The sequence below is a fragment of the Rhineura floridana genome, chromosome 11 (assembly GCF_030035675.1).
Source record: "Rhineura floridana isolate rRhiFlo1 chromosome 11, rRhiFlo1.hap2, whole genome shotgun sequence".
NCBI classification, from domain to species: domain Eukaryota; kingdom Metazoa; phylum Chordata; class Lepidosauria; order Squamata; family Rhineuridae; genus Rhineura; species Rhineura floridana.
Genome location: NC_084490.1, coordinates 13,672,527 through 13,697,224, shown reverse-complemented (window position 1 = coordinate 13,697,224; position 24,698 = coordinate 13,672,527). Strand labels below are relative to the sequence as shown.

The 24,698-nt window shown below is 42.5% G+C and overlaps 1 protein-coding gene across 4 annotated transcripts; it reads right to left on the bottom strand.

Moving 5' to 3' along the window:
• Positions 1-2,110: 2,110 nt before the first annotated feature.
• On the bottom strand, positions 2,111-5,991 carry LOC133366631 (ribonuclease-like). Of its 4 annotated transcripts, none has more exons than XM_061589938.1 (2): positions 5,885-5,991; positions 2,111-4,204 (listed from the first exon to the last, which is right to left on the bottom strand). In XM_061589938.1, the coding sequence occupies exon 2, from the start codon at positions 4,194-4,196 to the stop codon at positions 3,753-3,755; it is 444 nt and encodes a 147-aa protein (XP_061445922.1). In that variant the 5' UTR covers positions 4,197-4,204; positions 5,885-5,991; the 3' UTR covers positions 2,111-3,752. The 4 variants fall into 4 exon arrangements, with proteins under 4 accessions (XP_061445922.1, XP_061445921.1, XP_061445920.1 ...); XM_061589937.1 differs by having other exon boundaries at positions 2,111-4,209; positions 5,826-5,941; XM_061589936.1 differs by having other exon boundaries at positions 5,826-5,939.
• Between the last annotated feature and the right edge of the window lie 18,707 nt (positions 5,992-24,698).

The window sequence follows — 24,698 nt, the reverse complement described above, 5'->3', positions numbered from 1 at the left end:
AACTCTTGAACCCACTTCAAGATTAAAGTCCCCCCCAAAGAGCAGGAAATGTGCATTTATTTATTTTCAGAGATTATAGGTATTTTAGCAGTATTGTTGGTTTTTAAAAGCTTCACAATAATTAAAGTATCTACAATTATATAAAAAGAATTAATGGATTTGTGCTTTCAGCATGATAGCTAATAAATACATCCATTTAATTGTATAAATTAAATACTGATTTTACTGAGAGATGTCACAAGTGTCTGGATTCGCACAACTTTATCTTATCTATCTAAACATTTGCTGAACAGCAAACTTAAATCAAAAACCTAGAAGGGTGTGTATAATCAACCACTGAGCACCAGGGGGGAGCAGTGAGTAAGTTTTGGCCCTGTTAGGATGAGTCATAGGAAGCTACCTTTTGCCCGGTGACATTGTTTGCTCATTTAATTCAGTATTGTCTTCTCTGGCTGCCCCAGGATCTCAGACAGGTCATTCACAATACCTGCTAGCTTTAAAAACAAAATAAAACCCGGAGACGCCAGGGATTAAACCTGGAATATTCTTGTGCTTTAACAATGAACTTTAACTCGTTCTCCAGATTTGCTTCTCCCTGGGACTGGCATCAGCATCTGACAGCTGGGGGAGAATTTAAATTCAGTTCACATTTTAATCTGGACCTCCCTAATGTGACTTCCCACAACAACATGCAAACCAAAGCCCAGCTGTCCATCTCCACATCTCCATCCAAAGCATTGGTACAAAATGTGTGTACCAGGGGAACATGTGCAAAATGCTTATATATGTGAAAATAATATACAAGAGTGCATAATGCCAGGAGAACTGAGCACTGAAATGCTGACAAATTTTTGTGAATGGAATAAATTGAAGATTGGGAAAAGGAATAAAAAGGGAACTGACGGCTTCATCCACCTCTGATTCTTGAGCAGTTGCCGGGATCCCAACTTCCTGGCAGGGCCAGCCACTAGCACCTTCCCTGACTTAGGAACACAGGGAGGAAGCCGCCTCATAATGAATCAGACAACTGGTCCATCTAGCTCAGTATTGTGTACATTGACTGGCAGCGGCTACCCAGGGTTTTCAGGCAGGAGATACTCCCAGCCCTATCTGGAGATGCTGGGAAATGAACCAGGGACCTTCTGCATGTAAGACAAATGCTCTACTACTGAGCTGTGGTCCTTCTGCCCATCAAACTGTTATCGGTACTAGGCAGCTGAGTCTTATTTCTCACAATGCCCCAGAGAGAGATGCTACACTGAGGGCATCGTAGGGACATACAATGGCAACTAGGTCTCAAAGCTTGGTGCTACTTGGAGCGCTGCTGCCTCCCACTAAGCAAGCCTGCCAGAGCTCACCAGAGGGTGGTATACCCAGGCCCTCTCAAGCTAGGAGACGGTCCTGCTTCTCCCCAGTGGGGAATGGAACTCCTGCACAGTAGGCAGGGATGCTCATCTCTCTGGAAAATGCTGATACTAATCATCACCATCAACTGTATATTTTAGAAAGCTGTTTGTCTGCTACACTTTTGGATACCTGTGGTTCCTGAGATCAAGGAACAGGTGTTTATGTTTAGAGCAGGGTTTTCTCCATCTTTGGATACTAATGGACACCATTTTGAATCAATATGGCAGACTGAGCCTTTCAAATCTGCACTGGTTTTAACCTCTGGTTTCAAACAGGCCCTAATTTTTGTTTGTTTGTTTGTTTCTTCGAATTCATGGGCAAGACAAGGTGCGAGGCTGCTAGTATATGTTCAGTGGCAGCTAGTGGTTCCATGTCAGCGGGGCAGTGGAATCCACTCTGGGTTTTAGTCGGAACTTCCAAGGAGCTGTCCAAGGTGCTCCAGTGAATCCCACTGCCCCACGGACACGGAGCCACTAGCTGCCACTGTATCTATTAATAACAAACTCATTTTCCAAGTGTGGTCAAAATGGCTCTATCCACAGACAAGAGGGAGGCACCAACAGTTTTGGGGAAACCCCAAAATTTACTGAAGGACCAAAAAGAAAGAACCCTAAGAGGGACCCTTAAAAAGCCAAGAGAGGGATGGAATGGAGTACCCCTGGAAGAGGGCCAGGGTAGTTGGCTGGCACTTCATACTGCAGGGTTTTGTTGCAGATTTTATTTATTTATTTATTAAACTTGTATACCTCCCCATTGCCGAAGCTCTCTGGGCGGTTTACAATAACTACAAACAAATACAATTTAAAATATATCTTTTAAAAAACAATTTAAAACACAATTTAAAAATTTAAAACAATATAGAACACATGCTAAAATGCCTGGGAGAAGAGAAAAGTCTTGATCTGGCGCCGAAAAGATAACAGTGTTGGCGCCAGGCACACCTCATCAGGAAGATCATTCCATAATTTAGGGGCCACCACTGAGAAGGCCGTCTCCCATGTTGCCATTCTCTGAGCTTCCCTTGGAGTAGGCACCCGGAGGAGGGCCTTTGATCTTGAACGTAGTGTACGGGTGGGTTCGTATCGGGAGAGGGGTTCCATCAGGTATTGTGGTCCCAAGCCGTGTAAGGCTTTATAGGTCAATACCAGCACCTTGAATCGAGCTCGGAAACATAAAGGCAGCCAGTGCAAGCGGGCCAGAATTGGTTTTATATGTTCGGACCGTCTGGTCGCTGTTACCAATCTGGCCGCTGCATTTTGCACAAGCTGCAGATACCAACAGCAGCATTCTACATGCTTACATTAATATTTTATTGCATGAAACTGCAAGAGAAGACCATACAGTCACAGTTCTAGTTCTAAGCCTGAGGGGGGGAAGGGACATTTTCCATATTGGCATTTTCCATTCCTCCCAGGAATAACAATAGCTGTGTTATCATATTAGATTTTGAGCCAAGACGTTGACACAAATCACAGATAGATCCAAGGAGATTTAGTTGCAGAAATACAAATCCCTGGGGCTTTCACAGTTATACAACCCTCCAGTTTATCAGAGCTAAACAGAACAACGTTAATCCAGGGCATGTACTCTGAGAAATTCAGTTGATCTCCATTTCTTCATGAACTTAAAAAGTATCTGTTGCTGGGGAACGCCACTGCATCACATCACACTAATAGGGGTAGCAAAGAACCAGAACTTGGAAAAGTTACTTTTTTGAACTACAACTCCCACCAGCCCCAGCCAGCATGGCCACTTGATTGGGCTGATGGGAATTGTAGTTCAATAAAGTAACTTTTCCAAGCTCTGCAAAGAACAGTCTAATATTGAAAAGGGTGGCCATGCAACGTTTTCTAGCATTACAACCTATTTGGAGTGTATACTACTTTAAACGGCATGGCTTCCCACAAAGAATCCTGGGAACTGTAGTTTGTTGTGAGAGTTGAGAATGACAGACCCCTAGCTCTTTCCTGACACAGAACTACTGTCCCTGGAACGAGGGAACACAGCAAGAATTAAGAAGGGTGAACAACTGCTACAAAAGAGAGAAAGGGCTGTTTGGGGGAAGATGTTGAAACACAAGGATAGGAAAAGGTGGTTATATTTATTGATAGCCACTAGATGGCATACATTTCATCAAAATACAAGCCTAAGGAGTAAGAGAGAAAGATTGGGAGAGGAGGCATTAGAGAGAGCACGCTGCAACATTTGCAAAAGCAAATTGATGCTGATATACGTAAGTGCACTAATGGGAAATGGAAGCTTTCATTCTGCTGGATTCCAAAAATGGATTCAAGCGATTTAATCCAAAGCTGACACCACTAGTAAGCAACGTTTCCACAAAACACCTAAAGAGGCATCTGGAAGTGAACTGGCTCTCCGTTAATGCAAGCTACCCGAACACGCTGGAAACTGAGCCTGCCTCTGTAGTTACAGGGGGGCCTCTGGGAGCCTCCCCCAACAAGGCGACAACTAGTGATGTCAAAGGGTGTGTTGCTGTCATAGTAATTCCCACTGTAGTAGGTCCCTTCATTACTGCAGATGCCATACACAGCCATGTGGTGCCCATGGATGAAGGTGTTGCTGGGTTTGCAAACATTGTTGGTCATTCCCCTTCTCTGCATCATTAGGTTGCAATAACGCCGAGCATCCACGTCGCTGCCCGTCTTTGGGTAGTCAATGTGCTGCCGGAGGAATTTGTCATGACGGGATTCCCTCTGGGTGAAGGCCGGCAAGGGTCCCAACAAGACCATCAGGAGTAGCAACACTGAGTAGGCTGCCATCTGAGCCATCGCGTGAACTGCACTTAGGAATGGAGATGTTTTTTTAAAAAAAGGCATACAGCAATTTGCACACAAAACTGCTATGTAAATGAATTAGTATAATTATAGAAAAGCTAAAAAGTAGTCATTGCTTTATTGCTTGTGTGAAAGCCGCAAACACCCTCCCCGGACATTAGCTAATCCTCTGTGATATCATATATCTTTTATGAACATTCTAACCACTGAGAGGGGAAAATGCACTCACGGAATGTTAACAAGAGTACAGCTTCTGTGAAGGAAGGGAAAGGTTACTTTAATGGAACAGAAGGACCACACACATTATCTGAGTACAGAAGAACTGCAAACCCTTTGCAGGAAGGGAAGTAGTGACAGAGACAGGAAGGCTCAGAGCACAGACAAGTGCAAAGAGGACAATAAAGAGGGTGCTAAACAAAAGGAAAAATGTTTATTTTTCATTAGTCTACCATTGCACTAGTGTAACAAACAGGCGCAATCTAGAAAACCTGTTTATGGGATCGTGAGCTCTTTCAGCTGATTAGAACACATAGTTTAGATAGATCAGGTGTTCCTCTCAAGATATCCAAAGCACCTTACAGTGAGAAGGAATTCTCTTTAATTCCTGATTCTATTATTGCTTAATTTATTGATTGTTAATGTGGTTTCTTCCCCACACAACTGTTTTGGTCTGATAATTTGTGTTTTAATGGTTGGATCATTAAATGGTTGCTTTTTTGTTTGTTTGTTGTTTAAACAATGGTAATCCACTTTGAGCAGCTGATAATGGGAAAGGTAGATTATAAATTTATAATGATGATGATACACATTCAAAACCCCGCAATAAAATATTTAAACAGGGTAAAGAGAGAAAAGCTCAATGGCTACACACAAATATAAACTGATGTATTGTATGTACAGCACACAGGCCATAGTGTGACCTGGATGCAAGGGGGGGCATAGCAATATGTAGAGCTTAGGTAGACCCCCCCAAAACACACATCAATATAAGCAGCTGCCAGTCACCCATTAAAAACCTCAGTGAACTGAAAATATACATGTGCATGTCTGTGCAATCTGGAGCTACCTGGGAACAGAATTATAGAAGCAAGGTTCCAACACGGAAAAGGCCCTCTCTGGTAACCACTCACCTAACACTTGACAGTGGGGTGCCTGGAGGAGGCTGTCTAAAGCAGATTTTAAATTAAAGCGGGAGGGAAGATTTGAAAAGAGGGGTGCAGGCGTCAGGGATCTGAATAAAAGAGGGGTGGGGAGGAAAGGGAGAACAGGAGGGAGGAGGATACAAGGAATCTAAGAGCCATAGCTCAATGGCAGAGCACTTACTTTGCAGGCAGAAGGTCCCAGATTCTATCCCCAATGACATATCCCGAAGGGATGAAAAATGTCCCTGTTTTGAAACCCTGGAGAGGCACTGCCAATCAGTGTAGACAATGCTGAGCTAGATGGACCAAAGGTCTGACTCAGCTTTCTGTGTTCCTAGCTGGGAGGATTGTGGAAAATACTGCACAGGGCCTAAAGGCAAGAAGCCGTATGCTGTTTGCTCCAGCCAACTTCTGCTGTCCCCCTCTCCCCCACCCATAATGCCAAGAGCACACTGCCTATTCATTCGTAATAGCAACTCACCTGAACCCTAGGGCCCCAATCCCCTTGCTTTTTCTTTCTTTTCAACAGATCCCACCTACCGTGCAGAGCAAAATGATTCTTTCTCAGCTGCCTTTACCCTCTCTAAAGGATTTGTTTTGTTGAGATGGTGAAATAGGAGGAGTTTGAGTTCCCAGAAAACTCCAAACAAGCCAAAACATTTTGTAATCCTCTGAACTGCTTGGGACAGTGGGAGGCTCCATTGCAAAACAGTTGGTGGTAGGAGTATAATAAATTATCAAACACAGTGGGGCAAATTGGTTGGCTCTGGAACCTTTGTTGCTTATTAACAAATGAATCTGGTTCAATATTTTTTTTAAAAAAAATAACTGTGCAGTAAACATGTTTCAGGGCCTCAGTGTTTACAAAGTCAGAATGGTCAAGGCTGAAAACCGCACCCCACTGAGAGAGAAAAAAACATGAAAATGACTCTTGGTTCATATTTCTGAGCACAGAAATGAAAAAGAACATCTGGAATTGATGATGTTTTGGAAGGGGAGCCATCAGTAGCCACTTTCTGAAGTCTCATTGGCTTGACTATCAGCCAGGTTAGGAGGAACCAGGGTGGGGAAAGGAAATAACTGCTGAGAATATCAGAATGAACAACATGACTGCATTTTGGGGATAAGGAAGAGCAACTCAGTCCAGCCTACGACTCTCCCTCTGAATGCGAAATGCAGCAGAACCTCTCCACCTTCCCTCAGTGAAATATGAATCTTGTGCACTAGCCAGTTCTATTGACCGTTTTGCCTCCTCTGTGGTTTTTCACAGACATTGATAGGCACACAGGAAGCTGCCTTATATCAAATCAGACCACTGGTCCATCTCGCGCAATATTGCGCACACACACTTAGCTGCAGTGGCTCTCCAGGATTTCAGAAAGGGAACGTTCCTAGTTTCCAGGGATAGCCTTCTCTTCCACAAATTTGTCTAATCCTCTTTTAAAACTAGCTAAGTTGGTGGCTATCACCACATCTCATGGTAGTGAACTGCACCACAGGGAGCTGCATTACACTGAGTCATCTCTGTGTGCAAAGCAGTTGCCCTACCACTGAGCCACAGCCCTTTCCAACTTACTCAGCAAATGGAGGGAGGATATGAGATTGCGGCTCTTGCCCTTGACATGCATGCCCTGACGTGCACAGTGCCTTCGTACAGAGAATAAAGTGTATGTGTGTAATGAGCCTAGACTTGTACAGCACATAGAACTGATCACCGAATGGAACTAGAGGATGTAGACATTGGGTATGAGCCTGCTCCATCCTCTGTGTGTTGACTCTGTACTAATTCTGGGCATGTTCTGCCTCCACTGTTGGAATCGGTATGCCTCTATACCAGTTGCTGGGAATCAGAGGTAATGAGAGTGCTGTTGCACTCGTGTCCTCATGGCGGGCTTCATGTTAGGCATCTGGATGGCCACTGTGAGAACAGGATGGTGCACTGTAGGGATGAAAAGATCTGTCAATTCCGGTTCTCTGCGTTTCTCACTTTTCTAATGTCAATTCAGTTCTCTACATTTCTGCAGCAATCTGCCATTTTTTTAAAAAAAAAAATCCTCATGTAAATTCTCCACCATTTTAGTGTGCGTTTCTCCAAATAAACACATTTTTGTAGACAGTTTTGACAAAAGTACACATTTTTGCAAGCCGTTTCTCGTCACATCATGCCTTTTTGCATGTTACTTTCACTCATATATTCATTTTTATGCACACTTTCCCCTACTATATGCATTTTTATACATATTGTTCAGTTGGCGAACTGCATCCCAAAATTCTAATAAATGTGAATTTTGAAGGATGGCTGTGTTTTGGTTCTCATATTGTTTCAGAAAGTGTGAATTTGATGAATTCTGCTTGAAACACGAACTTAATCAAAATTCTTACCCATCTCTAGTGCACTATGATGGGCCTTTGGCCTGATCCAGCAGTGCTGTTATGCTCTGAGCATGGAAGAGTGGATAACGACACCAACATGAGCATATGCACTAATAACCATATGAACTGTCATCAATGGTCCTGCTTCCAAATTACTTTCAATTCTCTGAAAAGAGAGCGAGACAGAGCGAGCGATTTTTTGGTTCTAGCCAAACCTGTTCTGTAACTTATTAATTTGCTGCTATAAACTGTTAATTTATTAATGATTTTGTAATCTCATTGCTGTAATTTATTAGCTTGCTGTAAGATACAAAGTAAGTCATTGCTCCCTAAGATACTGTTTCAAGGTTGCTCTACAATGGTGTCTTTTGCACCATAGCATGCGGGAAGAAGGTCAGGGGGGCACAATAGCTGATGGATAAAGGGTTAAGCATTTCCAATCTCTCTCACACTCCTCCTTTACATCTTCCAGATCATAGCCTCACAAGGTTGTTGTTCAGTTTTTAGAAAAAAACAACACTATCACAGGAATAACTCCCTCAGAGACCCATCTGACTTTTTGTTTACAAAAAACAAGCATTATCTGGACAGCATCCGCTGACACCTTTTGAATATTTCCCCCCTTTCCAGCAGACTTTCAAGCTGACTGACATTTGATTCTGTCTAGTGTCGGTCTGAATATTCCCACATACTTTCAAGGGGAACATTTGTCCCCCATGGAAAAGGGCATTTTTGCAGCAACCTTTGAGGGAGTTCGATGAAATCTATTAATTTTTGGTGCTGGGGACTTCCTATTAATTAAGATGAGGAGGTAGAAAGTTTTAGATTTTTCTTTCCCCTCCCTTTCTATTACAAGAACAAAACACTTACTGACATTTCTGAGTGGTGGCAGTATAGCCAAACACTGTTCCCATTGGCTTTTGGGAGCACCAATCTTCTTCTTATTCTGCTTCTCAGGATTTTGCTTTATTGCCAACAATGCCCCAAGAGGGGTGTTCACAAATTCAACATGTGTACAATCTGTGCACCTGTGTATACAATAGTTGAGCTGTATACTCATCAATATAATATTCAACAAGTGTACAGTTTGTGTACCTGTGTATAAAAATAGCTGAGCTGTACAAATCAGCAAGTGTACACTCAGACAAATACTTGAACATGCATAGAGACAGCTTGCACCCATGTTCCGTGCAACGTGTGAACAAGCCTTTGGACAAATGGAAATGCCACCAGACTGCTCTGACTACACCTTGAAATGGTAGCAAAGCTTTTGTTCTTTATAAAGAACAAAATGTTGATCACATTAATAACACTTTTTAAATAGAAAAAAGAAAACTTGGGGAGGGGTAATGCAGTGATTTAAAGCACAAAAGAGGCAACAGGTGAGGGAAAGGAGGGGTGCTGAATCCTTTCCCCTCTTAAACTCACCACTATATTTACTCCCAGCCTCAGAATCCCACAAATCCATTGTGGGGACAATGGGAAGGCTATTCATGCATCTCTGAGAATGTGTGCAGAAGCCCTGGATTGCAGTGCCTGAGCACATGATGACAACCAGTTGTGTCTATAAACATGAACTCTGCACAGTGGAGCAGCATTGACTGGATAGCAAGAGTTGAGAAACAGTCGGGGAAAATATTTCAAGAATTAAATATAGTGCTGAGCCAAGTGTTCTGAAAGGAACCATTTTTTTTGTGAAAACCAGATGGGTGGGGGTTAAAGGAAAGGAGAACATCTAGGCAGCTGGAGTGGGGTGTCGGAGAAATTTTAAGAACTTTGGAGGTGGGCCCAGACTGAGAAAAAACAGTGGCAACGACGTAGCTGTTTCCCCCTTTCTTTTCTTCCTCTCTCTTTCTTGCTGAAACCTGGTTTTGCTGCTGCCATAAGCACCAGCAACCTTCCTGTCCATCTCCCACCATGTTTCCCCACAATGCTTATTTGGAACAGCTCTCATCTAGTGACATTCAAGAAGAACTGGGCCCAATCTGCACCATACATTTAAAGCAGTATCATACCACTTTAAACAGCTGTGGCCTCTGCCCCAAAGCATCCTTGGATCTGTAATTTGCTAAGGATTCTGAGAGTTCTTAGGAGCCCCCTAATTCCCCTCACAGAGATAAAATTCCCAGAGTGTTTACTCTAGGGATTGTAGCTTCATGAGGAGAAGAGGGGTCTCCAAACAGCTCTCACAGACTACAGTTCCCAGGATTTTTGGGGGGAAGCCATGACTGTTTAAAGTAGTATAATAGTGCTTTGCCTTAATATCCCATGCAAGTAAAGTAATGCTCAAGATTCTACAGCAAAGGCTCTTACCATATATGGAGTGAAACATACTTTGGATAATGGAACGGACAAAGGAATTTCAGAAGGAAATCACCCTGTGCTTTATAGATTACAGCAAAGCCTTTGACTGTGTAGATCATGAAAAACTATGAAATGCTTTAAAAGAAATGGGGGTGCCACAGCATCTGATTGTCCAGATGCGCAACCTATACTCTGGACAAGAGGCTACTGTAAGGACAAAATATGGAGAAACTGATTGGTTCCCAATCAGAAAGGGTGTGAGATAGGGGTGTATTTTATCACCCTATTTGTTTAATCTATACACAGAATATATCATACAGAAATCAGGATTGGACCAAGATGAAGGAGGTGTGAAAACTGGAGGGAGAAATATCAATAATTTAAGATATGCAGACGATAACATACTACTAGTAGAAACCAGTAATGATTTGAGAAGAAATGCTGATGAAAGTTAAAGAGGAAAGCACAAAAGCAAGACTACAGCTGAACGTCAAGAAGACTAAAGTAATGACAACAGAAGATTTATGTAAGTTGACAATAAGGACATTGAACTTGTCAAGGATTATCAATACCTTGGCGCAGTCATTGACCAAAATGGAGACCATAGTCAAGAAATCAGAAGAAGGCTAGGACTGGGGAGGGCAGCTGTGAGAGAACTAGAAAAGGTCCTCAAATGCAAAGTTAGGATCATTCAGACCATGGTATTCCTGATTTCTATGTATGGATGTGAAAGTTGAACAGTGAAAAAAGCTGATAAGAGAAAAATCAACTGAAATGTGGTGTTGAAGAGAGCTTTGCACATACTATGGACTGCGAAAAAGACAAATAATTGGGTGTTAAAACAAATTAAACCAGAACTATCACTAGAAGCTAAAATGATGAAACTGAGGTTATCATACTTTGGACACATCATGAGAAGACATGATTCACTAGAACAGACAATAATGCTGGGAAAGATAGGAGTAGAAAAAGAGGAAGGCCAAACAAGAGATGGATTGATTCCATAAAGGAAGCCACAGACCTGAACTTACAAGATCTGAACAGGGTGGTTCATGACAGATGCTGTTGGAGGTCTCTGATTCATGGGGTCGCCATAAGTCATAATTGAATTGAAGGCACATAACAACAACAACAACTTTAAAAGTCATAGTTACTGGTTGCAAAACTCCTACTTTCGTTCTGCCCTTACATCTATTTATTATAAGTATTTTTATACTTATTTATTTATTTATTTATTAAATTTAGATCCCACCCCTTCTCCCAGCAGGAGCTCAGAGCGTCAAACAAAAGCACTAAAAACACTTTAACACATCATCAAAGCAAACTTTAAAATATATTAAAACAAAACAACAGTTAAAAACATATTAACAAAACATATTAACAAAACATCCTCAAAAACATTTTCAAAAGCTTTAAAAACATCTATCGTAATCAGCTTGAAGGCATATAACAACAACAATAAATGTATAGTGCAGATGAGACATTGCTGGGGGGGGGAAATGGTGTCCCCCTCCCCAGTGGCACCCCACACAAAATGTGGATAGAAACATGGAAGGTAGTATCATGAAAGAAAACTTCAGATAATTTATGCTGCCTTCCCTTTCTTGGATAAAATAACAATAGCAGCAACAACAATTGATGAGGATGACGAATATAATTTCATTAAATGCCACAGACTTGAAATGTTATGCAACTTTCTATTAATTTTTATTGATATTAGAGGAAAGTATAGTAACATAGAAGTAAAGATATAATGGTAAATCAGAGGTGGACAAAATGGTCCAAATCGTTTATGAGTCAAAGAAGAATTTTCAGTGGAGGGGTAGGTGATGGCATCATTTTTGGAATGCTTACTATTTGGATCAGGGCATTGAAAATCTTATGCTAGTACAATGATGGTTTCATCAAAATGGACAGGCTTTCCATCTCTATTGCAACAAACAACAATGTATCTGGACGAACTATTCTCTCTGTAGTTACAAGGTGGGTGGGTTGAACCACCCCTGTGTTTACAGGTGGTGACAGTGAAGGGCCGACGGCTGATCTGCAACCCATTCTTGTAATCCCTCCCTCCAGACACATCACACACGACATTGATTTTATTCTTTGTATCATGGATGAAGGTGTTCACTTCCTTACAGTCTGATCAGGTGAGCCCACGTTTTCCCATAATGGCATCACAGGAACGGTTTCTGAAGTTACTCTTGGGATTATCATAGTGCTGCATTAAGAATGTCTCATAGGTTGACACACCAAAGGCTCCCAGTACCAACACAGCCATCAGGAGCACTAGGAGAGTAAGGTCAGACAGACGTCTTGAAAGGCAGCATGGTGAGACACCTGAAAATAGGAAAAAGTATATATAAAAGTTTTGGCCACTAGAGGGTGCAACCTTTTGTGAAAACAATTTGGAATTCAAATGAGTATGCCCTTTCAAATCCTCACCTGCAAAATCTTTATATTCAGTTTTCCACATTTCTGCATCAGCTTGTGATTTTTTTTAAAAAAAAGTCCTCATGAAAATTCTTAAGCATTTTAGTGCCAATTTCCCAAAATATACACATTTTTGCATTTAAGTTTAGCCTTATAGACATTTTTGCAAGTGATTTCTCATAATATATCACTTTCCAAACCACAAAAATTCAATTTTTAGAAATGTGTATTTGTTGCACCAAAACACTTTTAATACTGTTGCACGCCTCCCCAATCTCCGAGCGGTGAGATCTGAGGGGGCCCTGCGTTCATCCTAAGTTTGGTTTCCTTTGGGAAGAAGGTCAGCGGAGACTGCGGTGTCTTTATGAAATATGGTTTATTTATTTACACACATTCCACCCTGAGCTTAGGATGGAGGGGTTCAATGCATCAGTAGTCCAATATCCAGTTTTTCCATCTGTGTTACAAGAGGCATCCTATAGCCATGATGCACAGAGCCAGCCTCTCTGCCTGCCTCCAGTCTCCCAAACGACATTCTCAAGACACAACTAAAACTACAAGCCTCTCCTGGGCTCCAGGAGGGGGGGATGCTCTCCTGAAGAGTCTCAATGACAAAAGGGTCTTCCTGGACCATTCACCCTTGCTGGGCAACTGATAGGCCCATTACAAACCTGGCCACTCTATTGGTTTAACAAAAGAAATTCATCAAATTCCCAGCCCCAAGGCATAGGATTCCAAATCAAAGGCTGGAAAGGGGACTCACAGGAATCATCCATTCTAACTCCCCCCCCCAAAAAAAACCCCTAATAACAATACATTTTGATTGTTCAACCTAAACTTCCGGTATGGAATTGAATCTCTCTCACAAATTGTTGCCAGTGCAACTAGCAGCCTGATCCTATAGCATGAGAGTGAAAATCAGATCATACCTGGGTGCAAAGAAAGGCTGAGATTCAGATATGGACATCTGTAGGATCCAAGAGGGAGCAAGGTGGAAATTTTGCCCTCAAGAGAGTGTTTGTTTCATCTAAGGCAGAACAGAATGAAGTAAAATCCCAGATCTACTTCAGCCTATGTCTACAATTTTGTCGGAGGACGTAAGAGAGCTAGTCTTCACTCCATTTAGACGTGGTGTCTAAAGGAAAACTCCTCTAAACTGAGTTGGGTATCCATCTCTGCACTCTACTTCAAAGACTCCAGTTACAGTAAAGCCGGTGAAGGTATTACTGTTAAAACAGGAAGTGAATAGAAGGGGAGATTTGTTTTTCAGGTTACCAGTGTAGGGCCTGCCAGAAAAAGTGCAGATGGCTTTAAGCTGATTGTCTGAAGCATGAATGAAAATATTTCCATGTTTGTAGGCAACACTTCGACTGTTCATCATATTCTTGCAGTAGATGGAATTATTTGGAGTTTCAGAATGTGGAAAATCAACATACTCTCGTTTGAAGGATTGAAAATCCCAGGATGCTTCAGTTGTCATTACCATTCTGGTGAATGCCAAAAGCAGCCACAATGGATGAGGCCCCTTTGCAGCCATGGCTTGCTGGGTCACCTGGTGTTTGTCTCTGACAAATTGCCAAAGAAAAGGGGGGGGGGAAGGAGATTTGATTTTAATTTGTTTTAATATTTGTATGCAGTTTCCCCAACAACATCGAGTTCCAAGCAGCTCATAATAACAGCAAAGCATAAAAATTAGCAAACAATATCAGTGTAATCATATCAAGAAACACAACAGCATACAAGTAAAGCAAAAACAAGCAATTCAATAAATGATAAACTCAGTTCAATACAGTACAAACTCACAATAATTCAAAAATAATTGATCAGAAATGGCTTTTCATTGATGGGTTTTGTGGAAAAGATCAACAGATAACCTTTGCAACAAAGCATAACAAATCAATTGTATTGGTCATTTATCAGATATGTGGCCTCTGCTCCCTCCAATGAACTTAAAATGGTCTCCATGGGATTCCGTGTGAGAGATTATTAGAAAAGGGATCAGAAATAAAACTGCCAATATTGTAATGCTTTTATACAAATTTAAGGTGCAACCACACTTGGAAAATTGGGTAGGTACAGTCCTGGTTGCTGGTTGCCTCAGAAAGGATTGTGTAGAACTGGAAAAGGTGCCAAAGATGGCATCCAAAATTATCAGGGAGCTGGAGCAAAAAGATACAGTGTTTGGACCTTTTTGTTTAGAGAAAAGGTAAGGGAGGACATGATATAAAATTATATGTATAAAATTATGCATGAAGTGGAGAATGTGGGTACAGTTTTTTTCTTTCCTCTCCCATACTGCTAGAACCCTTGAAGTGACTTCTCAAAGCATAAAATGGCAAACCAGTTATTATTCAGGCATGCACTGTTTTGTCATTGATATTCAAAAATGACTTGAACACCACTCTTTATTTGGGAGGTCCAACCCTTAGCCATTTCCAGAAACATTAAGAACATACCAATCGGGTTTCAGGACTGGTCACGGAACTGAAACAGCCTTGGTCGCTCTGGTAGATGATATGAGGAGGGCATTAGATAGGGGAGAATTCACCTTTCTTGTCCTCCTCGATCTCTCAGCGGCTTTTGATACTGTCGACCACAGTATCCTTTTACAGCGCCTGGAGGAATTGGGAATTGGAGGCACTGTATTACAGTGGTTCCATTCCTTTCTCTCCGATAGGTACCAACAGGTAGCATTGGGGGAGGAGGTTTCAGACCCTTGGCCTCTCAATTGTGGTGTGCCACAGGGCTCTATCCTCTCTCCCATGCTATTTAACATTTATATGAAGCCGCTGGGGACAATCATTAGGAGATTTGGGCTGCAGTGTCACCAATATGCGGATGACACTCAGCTCTATCTCTCATTTAAATCTTCACCAGAGTTGGCTGTGACCTTGTCCAAGTGCCTGGAATCCGTGAGTGGATGGATGGGAAGGAACAAGCTAAAGTTGAACCCCGATAAGACCGAGGTGCTACTCGTGGGGGACAAGAGAAGGTTGGGAGATGTTGACCTGAAGTTCAATGGGGTGAGTCTACCCCTGAAGGACCAGGTCCGCAGCCTTGGGGTTGTGCTTGATTCCAGGCTGTCCATGGAGGCTCAGATTTCGGCATTGAGCCGGGCAGCCTGGTATCAACTACATCTCATACGAAGGCTGCAACCCTGCCTTCCTGTTCATCAGCTCCCACTGGTAGTACACGCCCTGGTCACCTCTCGATTGGATTACTGTAATGCGCTCTACGTGGGGTTACCCTTGAAAACGGTCCGGAAACTACAACTTATACAAAACGCAGCGGCTCGACTACTTACGAACAGTCGCCGCCGGGATCACATCACACCAGTGTTGTTCGATCTACACTGGCTTCCAGTTGTCTTCTGGGCCCAATTCAAGGTGTTGGTATTAACCTTTAAATCCCTATACGGTCTCGGCCCAGTTTATCTAAAGGAGCGCCTTCAACGCCACCAATTATGCCGCCCGACAAGATCAGCCACACAGGGCCTTCTCTCAATCCCGCCGACAAAAACAGCTAGATTGGCAGGAACTAGAGAGAGGGCATTCTCAGTGGCGGCCCCCACCCTTTGGAACTCCCTCCCACAAGATCTACGGCACGCCTCTTCCCTAAATGTATTTCGTAAAGCCTTAAAGACCTGGCTCTTTCAACAGGCCTTTGGGATTTCCAGGGAGGGTTAACTTTTATGACTGAAATGCCTCTTACCCTGCACTAATATTGTTGTTGCTGCTGTATTGTTTATATATTGTATTAATCTATTGTATCACATTGTGTTTTAACTGTTTACATGTACGTCGCCTAGAGTGGCCATCGGCCAGATAGGCGACACATAAATTAAATTTTATTATTATTATTATTAACATAAGAAAAGCCTTGCTGGATCAGGCCAAAGCCCATCAAGTCTAGCAACCTGTTCTCACAGTGGCCAACCAGATGCCTGTGGGAACCCCAAAAGCACAACCTGAGCGCATCAATGCTCTCCCCTCTCCAGTCCCAGCAACTGGAATTCAGAAGCATACTGCTTCAAATAGCGGAAGTAGAACTTAGCCATCATGGGTAAGTAGACACTGATAGCTGTTAAGAACATAAGAAGAGTCTGCTGGATCAGGCCAATGGCCCATCCAGTCTAACATCCTGTTCTGGCCAACCAGATGCCTATGGAAAGCCCACAATCAGGACCCTAGTGCAAGATCACTTTGCAACTTTGCTGTTGATAGACGGTAACTAGGGTTGCCAGGTTCAATCCCTGAGACTGATCCTGTATCTTTAGGAGAAGAGAAAGTCAGCCACGTGCAGGTGTTCTTGCAACCCTGTAATAGGAAAAACCACAAGGTAGAATTCTCCCTCCCTCCTCCACAACTTTTAAAGATACAAAAGACCTCTTGGTTGCCAGGCCCAGCCTCCAAGAGGTCTTTTCTATCTTTAAAGGTTGTGCAGGGGGGAGGGAGAATTCCACCTTGTGGTTTTTCCCATTACAGGGTTGCAAGAACACTTGCACTTTCTCTTCTCCTAAAGATACAGGATCAGTCTCAGGGATTGAACCTGGCAACCCTAACGGTAACCATTATAAGAACATGAGTTTGATAGTAGCCATTATAAGAGCTTTTAATTAGCCTTGGCTTTCCATGGGCTTAGCAACTTTGCAGTTGAGCTCCTTTGCAAAAATGCACAAGTTTTCACCCACAACCTGCCCCTCTACCAGGCAGCAGCTTCTTGGGCAGTTTCACCAAGGAGGCATCCACAACTTGGCTGAGCAGAGGTGGGTAGGGTTGCCAGGTTCTTGGCCTGAGACTGATCCTGTATCTTTAGGAGAAGAGAAAGTCAGCCAAGTGCAAGTGTTCTTGCAACCCTGTAATGAGAAAAACCACAAGGTGGAATCTCCCTTCCCTCTGCACAACTTTTAAAGATACAGAAGACCTCTTGGTTGCCAGGCCCGGCCTCCAAGAGGACTTCTGTATCTTTAAGAGTTGTGCAAGAGGAAGGGAGAATTCCACCTTGTGGTTTTTCCCATTACAGGGTTGCAAGAACACCTGCGCTTGGCTGACTTTCTCTTCTCCTAAAGATACAGGATCAGTCTCAGGCCCTGAACCTGGCAACCCTAGAGGTGGGGTAGGAGACATAATTCAGGGTGGTGAATTGGGAATGGTAATTTCAGCTCAGATCTAGAACAAATGGGACCTTACCTGGTCTTGTCAGAAGGAAGAATCTTAGTCTCTAGATCTAAGGTGCTGGTGGTATGTATGTGTGTAGTCTCTAAAGCCAAAGTGTTCTTTCTAGGATGGTATTGCTGTTGAGGCTAGGAAAACCTAACTCAAAATCTATATGTCTATTTATTATGAGAACCTTGCCTCTTCGCTGTGGAAGGTTATCTTTCCAGTGTGAAAGGTCTTGAGCTTCCTGATAAAGTGAGCAAATATTGTTCTTCCAGGAAAGATTCCTGTTCCTCAAGAAGAGCATGATTTTTTAAGAAAACAGTAGGGATCTGAGGCCTACCGCACTGCTGCAAAGTGCTTTCTACTTAATAACACAAAGCTATTATAGGGTTGTATATTATTTGCCATTGCAAAGCACCATGAATAAAGTCCATGGCTCTGAGAACTTGTTTGACTAGTCACTGTTTGCTCTTCTGTGGCATGTTAACTAAGATTGAGATCCTATCCTCACTTATCTGGTAGTAAGCCCCATTGGATTAATGGGGCTGACATGTGAGTAGACATAGTTAGGATTGCAGCTTTTTCATTGTTACAATAGTCCATACTCTTATTGTGCCATTCAGTGACTGATGGTCCAGTTTGCTATGCTCTCTCTCTCTCTTTCTGCAGCAGCAGCAGCAGCAATAAGATTTGTCACTAGGGTTGCCAGGTTCAATCCCTGAGACTGATCCTGTATCTTTAGGAGAAAAGAAAGTCAGCCAACTGCAGGTGTTCTTGCAACCCTGTAATGGGAAAAACCACAAGGTGGAATTCTCCCTTCCCCCTGCCCAACTTTGAAAGCTACAGAAAACGTCTTGGTTGCCAGGCCCAGCCTCCAAGAGGTCTTTTGTATCTTTAAAAATTGTGCATGGGGAAGGGAGAATTCCACCTTGTGATTTTTCCCATTACAGGGTTGCAAGAACATTTGCACTTGGCTGATGTTCTCTTCTCCTAAAGATACAGGATCAGTCTCAGGGATTGAACCTGGCAACCCTATTTGTCACCACTCCAGGGCATCATCTAATGAAAAATTGTGAATTTAAAACTGATAGCAAAGGACAGTGCTTGATATTACTGGCAAGAGAGAAGGTTTAACTTCTTTAGTCTGAGTTTATAACTCAAATCTGGATTTCCCATACTAAAAGGGGAAGAAGAAAGGTTGCAGAGGTTTTCCCCCCTCTCACACAATACTAGGGACATTCAATGTAAGCTGAATGATCGAAGTTTCAGAACAGACAAAAGAGTCAAAGGGAAATTCTTCTCCACACAGCACACAGTTAAACTGTGGCAATTACTCCCAAAAGATATGGGGTAGCTGCCAATTTGGACAGCTTTAAAAGGAGACAAGAAATTTCATGGAGAAAAAGCAATCAATGGCTACTAGCAATGAGTAGGGAAGGATGAGAATTTTGATTCGGCTCACATTTCAAGCCCAATCTATCAAATGTGTTTATGAGGAGAAATTTGCACTAAAATGCTAGAGAATTTTCATGAGGATTTTTTTTTTATTTTAAATGCAAATTGCTGAAGAAACCTAGAAAACTTTATTTAAGATTGGGAAAAAACTTAAAAATCTAGTTAGGAGGGAACTTTTGCTCAGGTGTGTGTGTGTGTATATATATATATATATATATATATATATAAATTCTACATCCAAGATTGGGATCAAGATGGGTACTGAACAAACTGTGACATTCCAATAGCCTCCATAAAACGTAAAGAGCCAGTTTTACAGGTGGCTGGTGGGGGCTGACACAGTCTGATCATTCCAGTGATAAGAGAAAAGTAGAAGAATTAACTGTCTTGTAACTGAAAGGGTTTATTGCTCACATTTCATGGTGTAATGGCCCAGCAATGGTAAAGAAAGAGTAAGTGGCTTTTTAAGGACAAAGTCTCTGCTACAGACAGAAAAATACGTCAATTTCATTTCTCTCAGTTCCTCATTTCCAATCTGAAAAAATTCTCCACATTTCTGCAGCAATTTGTCATTTTTTAAAAAAAATCCTTTTGAAAATTCTTCAGCATTTTAGTGTGAATTTCTCTCAATAAACAGGTTTGTATGCAGTTTTGACTAATGTACACATTTTGGAAGCAATTTCTCCTAACAGAATGCATTTTATATGTTATTTTCACATATATATAATTGTTAATACACCCTTTCCCCTAATATATGCATTTTTTGTAAACTTTAGTTGGTTGGAAGACTGCATTGAACAATCTGGGTAAGTGCAAATGTCAAAGGATGGCTGTGTTTTGGTTCTCATATTGTCTCAGAAAATGCAAAATTGATAGATTTGGCTTGAAGTGGCCTATACAAAGAAGTTCACAACACAGCATGATCCTCCTTCCTCACTCTCTCCTTCTCATTCCTTCTAGCACTAAGCACAGGAGGCCCTGCGCCTGCCACTTTGTGACAGCAAGATAGGACTGCCAAATAATGAGATTTTTGCATATTAAATGGACTTTCTTGGTATAGAGTATACTTGTCTGTAAATTATTATTTTAAAAATGCAAAAAGGGCCTATTGGGGACCCACGCTCGGGACACATGCTCGTGGCTTCCAGCACCTATGACTTGTGTAATTATGGAGGGTATCAGTTCAGGATGGTAGATTATTGATGTGGGATTGGCTTGTTTGCACTCCTAATGAGACATAGTATTCTGGAGGGGGAAGTAAGGGGGGATTTGTGAGCTGTTGTAGCTCAGTGCCTAAAAGTCAGAGCTATGAATCAAGAATCCAGTCTGAATCTCGCCTCTCTCTTGAACTCACAATGTGATCTTTAGCTAGCTTCTCTCTCTTGGGCTCATCTCCCATGTGCAACATGGGTGATGATAATAATACTGACTCACCAGGGGTGGGGAACTTTTGGCCCTCCAGATGTTGCTGAACTACAACTCCCATCAGCCCTAGAAAGCATGGCTGATTGCCAGGAATGATGGGAGTTGTAGTTCAGCAACATCTGGAGAGCCAAATGTTCCTCACACTTGTGTTGATGATAATTCTCAGAAAGTATTTTCAACACTTGACCACAGTCACTACTGAAGAATTTGACCTGAAATTCTGTAACTGCCCATTACCATGAATCTCCTGTTAAAATAATGTATTTATCAGGAAAGGTATAAATATTCATCAACAACCTATCCAGAAAGATGCAATAAGTCCACAAAGGAGAACAGAAATGGATAAGTAAGATATAAATTTAAGAAAAAGAAGTGCATTTTGGGGCTCCAGCCTGGAACCATGGTGGCTTTGGCTGAAACACCACCCTGGAAGCCCAATTGCTCTGGATGACACTTTCAAAGAATGGCCAGTGGTTACTTAATAAAGAGGAAAGGTTCTCAGCAAATGCTCAGTGAAAGTATGAAAGAAAGCAAGATTAATTCCGTTGCTCAGATTGCCCTCTCCAGCCCTCTCTTGGATTGTTGTAGCCACTTAGATCTCATTTCTCACCCCACATTGCCCTTTTTCATTCCTTCTACGGAATGTTGGAGAGAGCTTCATACCTGACCACAGCAAATGCTTCCTACCTGTCATAATATATATAGGTCTGTCACTCAAAACTACCGTCTCCAAAGCCTTGTCCTGCCTGGTATGTGTCTAACCACAGGTCACTTATAAACAGCTGGTAACCATTGTATCTTACACAAAATTGATGTAGGATATCCTCAAGGAGCAAGTAGCAGGAACTTTCTAGGAGGTGATAGCAGTGAATGATGTTTAGATAGAACCTCAGGATGCATGACCTTACATTTTCTGAAAGGGCTGCCTGATCCTGTTCTACTTCTGCATTCCTCTCTGTTTTCCAATCTCTCTATATGAAGTTGATAAAGAGATTAGGCTAGCAACTAATCTGTTCCCTGTTGGTCCGTGTTCCAGCTGCCACAAGCATTTGTAAAGGTGCATCAGAGATGAATGCCATAAGCTCCAGCAGTCGCAATGTATGGGTAAGGTCCCCAGTTATGAGTCCCAGTGCCTGATAGTCAGAGATCCCACAATTGCTCTTTGGAGATGAGCTGTTCTAGTGGACGTTCCTTGAGTTATTATTCTTTAGGTTTGTCACCATCTCCAGGAACTCCAGAACTTAAGTTCTACACAACACTGCTCTCACTGACTGTTTGCTGATGAGAGGTTTATTGATGAGTGGTTTGGGGCAATGATATATAGGGAACACAGCACAATTCTGTGCATATCCACTGAGATTCCACCAAAAAAATGAGATTTATACTCAAGGACACCCTCCATGGCGCAGAGTGGTAAGCAGCGGTAACGCAGCCGAAGCTCTGCTCACGGCCGGAGTTTGATTCCAATGGAAGGAGGAAGTTGAATCTCCGGTAAAAGGGGTCGAGGTCCACTCAGCCTTCCATCCATCCGTGGTTGGTAAAATGAGTATCCGGCATATGCTGGGGGGTAAAGAAAGGCCGGGGAAGGAACTGGCAATCCCACCCCATATATACTGTCTGCCTAGTAAACGTTGCAAGACGTCACCCTAAGAGTCGGAAACAACTCGCACTACAAGTGCGGGGACACCTTTACCTTTATACTCAAGGAAGAATGAATTTCACTGCAGCCTGAAGAAGAATGTTTTGGAATTGTATAGCAAAACAGGTATTGGTATACTAGGATGAATAAGAAAACGGGAAATAAGAAGAGAATTAAAGATACTGAATTTGATTTCTCAAACTGAAATGACTTTTATAGATCCTTAGCAATGTAACAAATTTTTTGTACCTTGCTGGGGAGAATACTCAGACTGGTCTTTCAGGTTTTCAGCAAGATTGCCACTGAACAGGAGATATGAACTGAATTCCTTGAGTGTTGGGGATAGAGAATAAACACACTAGCCCCAAGCAAATTCCTAAACCTGCCCCACTGACATGGAGCCAGGAGACGCTACTGTCTGGGCAAACCACCTTTATCTATTCCTATCACTCCACACACATGTTGTTTTTCTTATCATTATCTCTACTCATCACAATTAAGTTTACAACTTTAACTTGAACCCTAAAAACATGTCTACCTCCTTCCTTGGTACATTTTGCACCATCTTGTTTGTCATGTACGTTCATGTTATATAATCTTGTCTATTATTTACAATATGCCTTTTGTACTGAGCCACACTGAGTCTTGTTCGCCAAATTTGTACAATATGGAGAACTTTGTCAAGAGATTTTCTTTACTTCTAGACTTCCTGTGACAATACTGGAAAGCTTACACTTCCTTCAGTGGACCTTCTGAGCCATCTGGGCTCCTGGGCCTTGACAGATGTTGAAGCTGAATTATAGTTAGGCACTATTATCCCCTCTATCAATTGGTTTGCCATCTTGACAGTAAACCAGAATATTTCCGGGGCGTCTAAAAGCAAAGAGCCTATTTGTGGATTCATAACAGAAAGTGAATGGAAGGGAAGTGACACCTTACTTGACCAGTTTGTGGTTGTCCATAAATAGTGCAGATAGCTACAGAGGTAGGGCAGCTCTTTTCCTAGGGAACCCCAGGTGCCCCTGATGCTGGCCCCTTTCACACTGCACTTTATTCCGTTATTCTGACGATTTATTTCCTGTTAATTTGCGCATAAAATTTGAGCTTTCACACGACATAACGGGTAGCTCCGGAATTCTGGCGGAATGTGTTGGATGTTTAGCACTAATTTCCTTAAGAAATGATACCTGAAAAATTCCAATAGCAGGCTGGGAAACCAGAAGATTGCAGGAGTTTTGCGCTAGCTGCCGCTGCTCATGTAACAGCCCTCCCAGCATGCAGTGCGTTCCCGCCCTTACCGACAGCCCTCCCAGCATGCAGCCTTCACGTGCTGCCACACTGCCACCGCCACGCTGCCACCGCCGCGCCTCCCAGCCGATCCCAGCTGCTCCTGAGAGAGCAGCCTGTGTGCTGCTGCTGCTGCTTGTGCTCAACCAGAGCCTCTGCTGCTGCGCTGCTGCACCTCTCAGCTGATCGCGATCGCCCTCTTTCAACCCCCCCATGCACCAAAAGAACAGGCCTCAAACCAGCTCATCCGGTGTCGCGTGAGGCCGAATGAAGGGGGGGAGAAAAACTCTGCTCTGTGTGTGAAAGACTGTTGCGCAAAATGCCGGTATAACAGGTACTGCAGTGTGAAAGGGATTTTTGAAATATGGAACGAAGTGCTACCTTTTCAGTCCGGTAAACTAGCGCTATTAGCCCCATGTGTGAAAGCAGCTGCTGTCAACAGTCCTTCAGTGGGATGTGCAGGTGCCTCCATTTGGCTATATCATATCAAACCCTATATAAATGTAGACACTTGTACAAGCTCTTCAGCCACAGAAACAGGCATCTAACTAAGAATTCCCTTGTTTGTTATCTTCATCCAGAAATGAATATGTGTTGCTGAGTCATGACTGTCATGTTATCTTTCAAAGAGCAAGAATAATCTGACTTGAACACAGTCTGTGACATTCTTAGGTCTGGGGAAAAGATTTATTTTATTTTATTTTTTATTGCATTTGTATACCGCCCCATAGCCGAAGCTCTCTGGGCGGTTTACAGCAATTAAAAACAAATATACAAATTTAAAAAGACATTTTTTTAAAATCAATTTAAATAAATCATATCATACTCGTATCTATAAGAGGGGATCCACAGCCTACGATTCCAGGCGGCTGTGGTCAAGAGTGCCTTTTCCGCTCGCATAGTGTGCTAACTGCACCTTGGTGATACCTATCTGCTGTATCATTGCAATGCGTTCTATGCAAGACTGAGTTCAGAAGCTTCAACTGGTTGAAAATGCCAGAGTCAGTACTGTTAACTGGCACACACTGCAGGCATCATACAACACCAGTCCTAAGAGATCTAGATCACATCCACAGCATACATTTAAAGCTCATTTATACCATTTTAACAATCACGGTTGCCCCCAGTGAATCCTGGGAACTGGAGTTTACCCCTAACAGAGCTTCAATTCCAAGCACCCTTAACAAACTAAAGCTGCCATGATTCTTCGGAGGAAGCCACGTGATTTAAATGTCCCATTTTCAAGGTCAATTCAAAGGGCTGGTTTTGTCCCTAAAAG